Here is a 6,757-nt window from a genome sequence, read left to right as displayed (position 1 = left end):
GCGGTTCAAACCCACCAGCCACTCCTCGGAAGGAAGATGGGGCAATCTACTTCTGTAGTGATACTGCCTCGGAAACCCAAGGAGGGGTCGCTATGAGTGGTCTGACTCGACGGCACATAACAACAACAACAATATATATATAATAAATATATTTAGTTAGGTTAATTTCCCCAACTGTGTATTTATCTGAACAGAACCTGGGGTGGTAGGGATGGAGAGTAGAATGAGAACAATAAGCCAGTAGGGAAATCAACTCTTTTTCAGGATACATGCTTTAAGAATAATGTGTTCAAATTAGTAGGGATAAAAATATATTATAGCTGAGCTATATTTTTTTTCCATAAAAAAAAAGAAAAAAAAAATTTTAAGTAAGAATATGTTGATCTTTAAGGGTGGCTAATATCTACATATTTTGGTTTAGAGCCCAAATATGTATTATTTTTATAATATCAACATATTTTGATTGGCATTATTATTATTATTATTATTATTTTAGAGTTTCCCTATCTGAAGCACATGCTCGACTGAACTTAAGGAAAAAAGTGCTTAAAGAAGATGTGCTAATTGCAGCCTTATTATTTGAAACATCTCTCACATTGAAATATGGTAATTTATTAAATTCCTAATGATCACTAAAAATAATTTTACTTAAACTTCAGTATGCTTATCTTTTTAATAAAAATGCTGCATATAGTTTTTAAATTATTATTATTTTATATTGTGATTTGGGTGAAAGTTTATAGAGCAAATTCACTTTCCATACAGCAGTTCACACTTTGTCTCCTAACACCGACTGCAATTTCCCATAATGCAATAGCTCCTCCCCTCCTACTTCCTCCCCATAGTTACCTCTTCTCTGTGTCCTTCCCTCCCATGTACTCCTGCCCCTGCAAGCTGTCTCCCTATGCATACACAGCCCTTCTATTCTCCCATGATTGATCTCTCCAAGGAGTGTTATCTACCTAATGTAAATGTTCAGCTCATGTGCCTGTCTTTTGTTTGGCTGGAAGCCACAGGAGTGCTGCCAACCCTATACCTGGTCTTGGGCACATGCCTTCCTGAATAGACATACGTAATAGTTTAGCCTGTCCAGTCTCTATCCACCCATAGATCAATGTTTGCCTTCACTGACAATGCAGTACTGTATGTGCAAAAAGGTTCATCTTTGTTGTCTGTACCTCCCATATTTTAAAAATTATTTTAAAGAATAATAAGCCTTTATCAGGTGAGGCCTGACTCTTTGATTTTTAACATTTTCTAATTGTTTATAGGTAGTATTATCATTGTCTCATATTAAGTTCCCTATTATGCATGGTTGTTTCCATCATTGAACATTTGCATTGCTTAAAGAATTCTGAAAAAAATTTAAATACAAGATATAAAAACATATTAATTTAGCTTTCGTTTAAAATAACACACAACATTTAATTGTCAGACAATCCCCTATAATGGTTAGGCACACAGCCAAAGAAAATGTGACCCTTTTGCATTACTACTTTCACTGAATCATTTGTTTTAACAATATGAGTACAGCATTTAATTATTTGAAATGAGTGGAGCTTATGATGGTTTCACTAATATACACATAAAAGGGCTCTTAAAATAAAAGTAAGGAGAGTTATCCTCACAAAGTTCTTTATTGAATTAGATGAGACATTAATTAAAAAAAAATTACTATGATTTGGGTGAAGGTTTACAGAGCAAATCAGTTTTCCATTCAACAGTTCATAGACATTTTGTTTCATGTCATTGATTGCAATCCCCACAAAGTAACATCACTCATCTTCACTTCCTCTCTGTGCTTCCCATTTCCATTGCTCCTTCTCTCCTAATCCTTCCTGCTTTCTGAACTTTGTCGTTGGGCAAATGCTGCCCTTTTGATCTCAAATGGTTAATTATTCTAAAGAATGCTTGCCTCCCTAGTGTTATTATTGACCTTGTAGAGCAATTGTTGGGCCAAAAATTGAGCCATTGGGAGGGGGGTGAGTTCAGTCCAGACCCTAAGGGCCAAAGTTCTAGGGATTCCACCAGTCTCTATCTGACTAGTAAGCCTAGTCTTTTTTATGATTTTGAGTTTTTATTCCACCTTTTTCTTCCACTTTATGCAAGACCTTCTAATATGATCCCTTTCAGAGTGGTTGGTAGTGATAGCTCGGCACCATCTAGTTCTGGTGGCAGGATTGTGGAGGCTGAGGTTAGTTTAGCGTGGTCTATGAGTCTTTCAGACTAATTGTTTCATTGCAACTTTGATTTTCTTCACTCTTCTTTGATCTGGAAAGGGAGAGACCAAGAGTGGCACCTTAGATGGCCACTCACATGCTTTTAATACCTTAGTTGCTAATCAACAAAAAGAGGATGTAGACCATTTTCTTTGTGGACTGTGTTGTGCCAACTAATCTTAATGTCCCCTAAAACCATGGTCCTGAGCCACCAATCCCTATGACTCATTCCCTCAAGGTTTTCGGTCATGGCCAAGAAGTTTTCATAACTTTGCCCCCTGTATGTTCTACTGTACTCATGGATGTATTTGCAGTATATGTAAAAATAGCCTGTCAAACGTACATATATTCATAGGTGTAGTTCCATTTGGGAGCTCTGGTAGCATAGTGCCTAAGGCACTTGACTGCTAACCAGACGGCTGGTGGTTCAAACCCACCAGCCACTCCTCGGAAGGAAGATGGAGCAATCTACTTCCATAGTGATACTGCCTCAGAAACCCAAGGAGGGGTCACTATGAGTCGACTCAACGGTACATAACAACAACAACAACAACATAACAGTTCCATTCACCTTCCCGTACCTGTTCAGTTTGCATGTCTGTCTATGTATCCACTCATAGATATTGTCATTACTGTTATTTCAGGGTTGTGTATGTGGTAGTATTTACCTCTCTTGCCTTTAACTCTTGTCCTCCTCCTAGTGTCCTTTGCACTAATCATTTTTTGCTGACCTCCCTCTAATTGTATATTACCTCCCCCTTCACCCAGGTTAAGGAGCTCTGGTGGTGCAGTGGTTAAGGCATTCGTTTGCTAACCAGAAGATCAGCAGTTTAAACCCACCAGTTGCACCATGGGAAAAAGATGAGGTAGTCTGCTTCCATAAAGATTTATAGCCATGGAAACCCTATGTGGGGTTGCTATGAATCAGAATTGACTTGATGGCAGTGGTTTTTTTTTTTTTTTTCCTTTTCCCCCCACATTGATATGTGTCTACCCTCTAGTTAGTTTACCCTCTTTCTCCTTCCACCCCTGGTAACCATCAAAGAATATTTGTGTGAAAACTTTTCTTGGCTTTTTCTAATAGTGGCCTCATACAATATTTGTCCTTTTGTGATTGAGTAATTTCACTCAACATGTGCTCCAGGTTCATCCGTGTTATGAGGTGCTTCACAGCTCTGTCATTATTCTTTAACATTGCATAGTATTCTATTATGTATATTATGTATATATACCAGAGTTCATCCATAGGCATTTAGATTGTTTCCATCTTTTTGTTATCGGGAATAGTGCTGCAACAAACATAGGTATGCATGTATCTATTTGTGTCATGGCTCTTAATTTTGTAGAATATATACCTGATAGTAGTATTGCTAGATCATATGGTATTTCTATTTCCAGCTTTTAAGGGAGTGCCATACTGTCTTCCACAATGGTTGTACCTTTATACAGCAGTGTATGAAGGTTCCAGTATCTCCACACCCTCGCCAGCATTTGTTATTTTCTATTTTTTTTTTTTAATTTTGCTTTTAATGCTAGGGTGAGATGGTATCTCATTGTTTTGATTTGCATCTCTCTGATGGCTATTGATTGTGACTATTTCTGGATGTGTTTGTTGGCTGCCTGGATGTCTTCTTTGGTGAAGTGTTTGTTCCTTTCCTCTGACCATTTTTTAATTAGATCAGGAATTAATTTTGATGACAGACTTACCCTCAAAACAAACTTTGGTTGCAATCTGAGATTAAAGAACTTAATACTTATTTTGTATATGTAAGTGTTTGGTGGTTTTGAACTAATTTAGGATCTGTGGGTACTAAAGGCATAAGAGTTTGTGAATCCCTATATTATTACAAATTTGTGTATGTGTGTGGTTTATACATTTTCTTCCCTAGGAAGATGGATTTTAAGTTTTATGAAATACGTCTTAGAGGTCCATGACTGTCAGAAAATGTTAATTACCATCCTAACTTAGTTTTATTTACCAAAAGAAAAAGTTTCCCAAACAATACTAAAAACCAATTAATAATATTATGATTTTTAATTTGCTTTATCTTTATATTCTTCTTTTATTCAATATTTGGACCATATTCACTCAAACCTAAGACATTGCATTTTTATGTACTACAAAGAAAAATACTATTAATTTTACTTTGATACACCATCAATTGTAAGACACAAATTGATTTCTACTGAAATCTAATAATAAGACAAAAAAATGAGTCTTAGAATTGACAAAATGTAGGACTTCCAGTAAGATGGAGGAATAGGCAGACAAGCAACACAGACCCTCTTCAAAAACAAAAGAAAAACCAATTGACAGAGATACAGAAGATAATCCTGGAGCCCTGAGCTTTGAAAGGAACTATACAGAAGTGGATTAGGCACCAACTAGTGGAAAAAACTGAACAAAAACAATAAGTACAGAGATGGTGGGAGCTGCAGACTTTCAGCTACTCTGATGGGACCAAGAGCCTGAATATTTCCAAGTGGTGTTGGGACCTGAGAATTGACCTAAAGATCTGCACTGGTCACTGAGGGCTGCATGGACAATTGCGCTGGTGGCCTATGACTAGGAAGGGAAACAGCAAGGAGGGAGACAGCCTGAGCTGTTGACTTTCCTCTGTCCAGAGGGTGCAGACATTTTGATTGTTTACACATGGCAGCGATTTTGGATATTTAAAGTGATTAAGGATGCAGCCATTTTGAATGTTTATAAGTAGCAGCCATTTTGGATATTTAAAGTGACCGAGGGCACAAGGCTGATGGTTCAAACCCACCAGCCACTCCTCAGAAGGAAGGTTGGGCAGTCAACTTCTACAGTGATACCACCTCGGAAACCTAAGGAGGGGTTGCTATGAGTTGGATCCAACTCCACAGCAGTGTGTTCGAAGGTGCAGTCATTTTGAATCTTACAAGTGGCAACCATTTTGGATTTTAAAGTGATATCATTCTCATTTGGATTCCAGGGACCTAAGAATAGGCTCTGTTTGCCAAGGTCACCAGGGACATACAAGAGGCTGATTCAGGAAAGGAGACAGGTGGTGAGTGTATAAGTGCTGCCAACTAGCTAATAGAGGAGCACAGCACAGTACCCTGCTTGTGTAGATAACATACAAACAAAACAAAGAAAATGAAAATTGTGGGCAAGTCACTTCAACATACAATCACCTATTGAATATAAACACAAAAACCTCACAATGCCTCGGAGACAGCAGAGCATCACAGTCCACACAAAGAAGCAAGATAAAGCAGGAGAAACAAGGAACTGGGATACAGACCCAAAACACATCCCTGAGGAAGACGCAGCATTGGAACTCCCTGATAAGGAATTCAAAAGAATTATATTTAGGTACCTTCAATGACTTGAGAGACAGATCAAAGAAAACACTGACAAAATTGAGGAAAACACAGAGAAAACCCTACAACAATTTCAAAAGACCATACAAGAAGAAAATGACAAAATAAATGAAAAATTAGAAATGATACAAAATCTACACACACAAATCCAGGAGATTAATAACTAAATTTTCAGAAGTAGATAAGACATCAAATGGGCAAAGGAGCAGAATTGAATCAATGGATGACAGAATGAGTGAGATTGAAGGCAAATGCCTGAACACTTCTTTGGAAAAGGATAAATCAGAAAAAAGATCAAAACAAAATACAGAAATCCTAAGGTTCATGTGGGATACCATCAAAAAGAATAACCTATGTGTAATTGGAATTCCAGAACAGGAAGAGAAAAATAAAACCACAGAAAAAATTGTTGAAGATTTGTTGGAAGAGAATTTTTCTGGTATGATGAAAGATGAGAATATATCCATTCAGGAAGTCCAACAAACCCCAAACAGGATAGACCCCAAAAGAAAATCACCAAGACATATCATCATCAAACTTACCAAAACCAAAGACAAAGAAAGAATCATGAGAGCAGCATGGGAAAAATGAAAAGTTACCTACAAGGGGCAACCAGTAAGACTAAGCTCGGATTTCTCAGCAGAAACCATGCAGGTGAGAAGACAATGGGATGGTATATATAAAACACTGAAAGAGAAAAATTTCCAACCAAGAATTATGTACTCAGCAAAACTGTTCCTCAAATATGATGGCGAAATTAGGACATTTCCAGATAAGCAGAGATTAAAAGAACTTGTTAAAACCAGACCAACTTTACAAGAGATGCTAAAGGGAGTTCTTTGGACAGAAAAGCAACAACAGCCAACAACAATTAACACACATGATCATATAATCCAGAAACCAACCCAGCTATGGAAGTATCCAAAGTAAATAAGCCTACAAGATTGTAAACAGGAACCAAAGACATCAATTGACAAATGAGGATAACTACAAACCAAAAAGAGGGAAAAAACCTGTGTCATTACAGAACTTCTGGATGGTAGGGATGTCAAGACAACTACAAGGTAGAACGGATTGTTCTAAACTTGAGAAGAAAACTATAAATCACAGGGTAACCTCAAAGAAAAATGATAAAACTTCACATCAAAATCAAAAAGAGGACCAGCACAAATATTTAGCAAATA

General features: G+C 37.2%; 1 protein-coding gene across 1 annotated transcript in view; it reads left to right on the top strand.

Moving 5' to 3' along the window:
* The window catches only part of MCMDC2 (minichromosome maintenance domain containing 2), a 72,004-nt gene that overhangs the window by 54,964 nt on the left and 10,283 nt on the right, over positions 1 to 6,757 (top strand). Inside the window, exon 13 of the mRNA XM_007949717.2 lies at positions 497 to 606. Coding sequence (XP_007947908.1) covers positions 497 to 606 — 110 coding nt within the window. The remainder of the gene's footprint in view (positions 1 to 496; positions 607 to 6,757) is intronic.

Source organism: Orycteropus afer, unplaced genomic scaffold, assembly GCF_000298275.1.
Source record: "Orycteropus afer afer isolate SDZICR_OR568_19922 unplaced genomic scaffold, OryAfe1.0 scaffold00252, whole genome shotgun sequence".
In the NCBI taxonomy this organism is placed as follows: domain Eukaryota; kingdom Metazoa; phylum Chordata; class Mammalia; order Tubulidentata; family Orycteropodidae; genus Orycteropus; species Orycteropus afer.
Note: the sequence above shows the minus strand (reverse complement) of the source record. Positions and strands in the feature narration are given on the sequence as shown.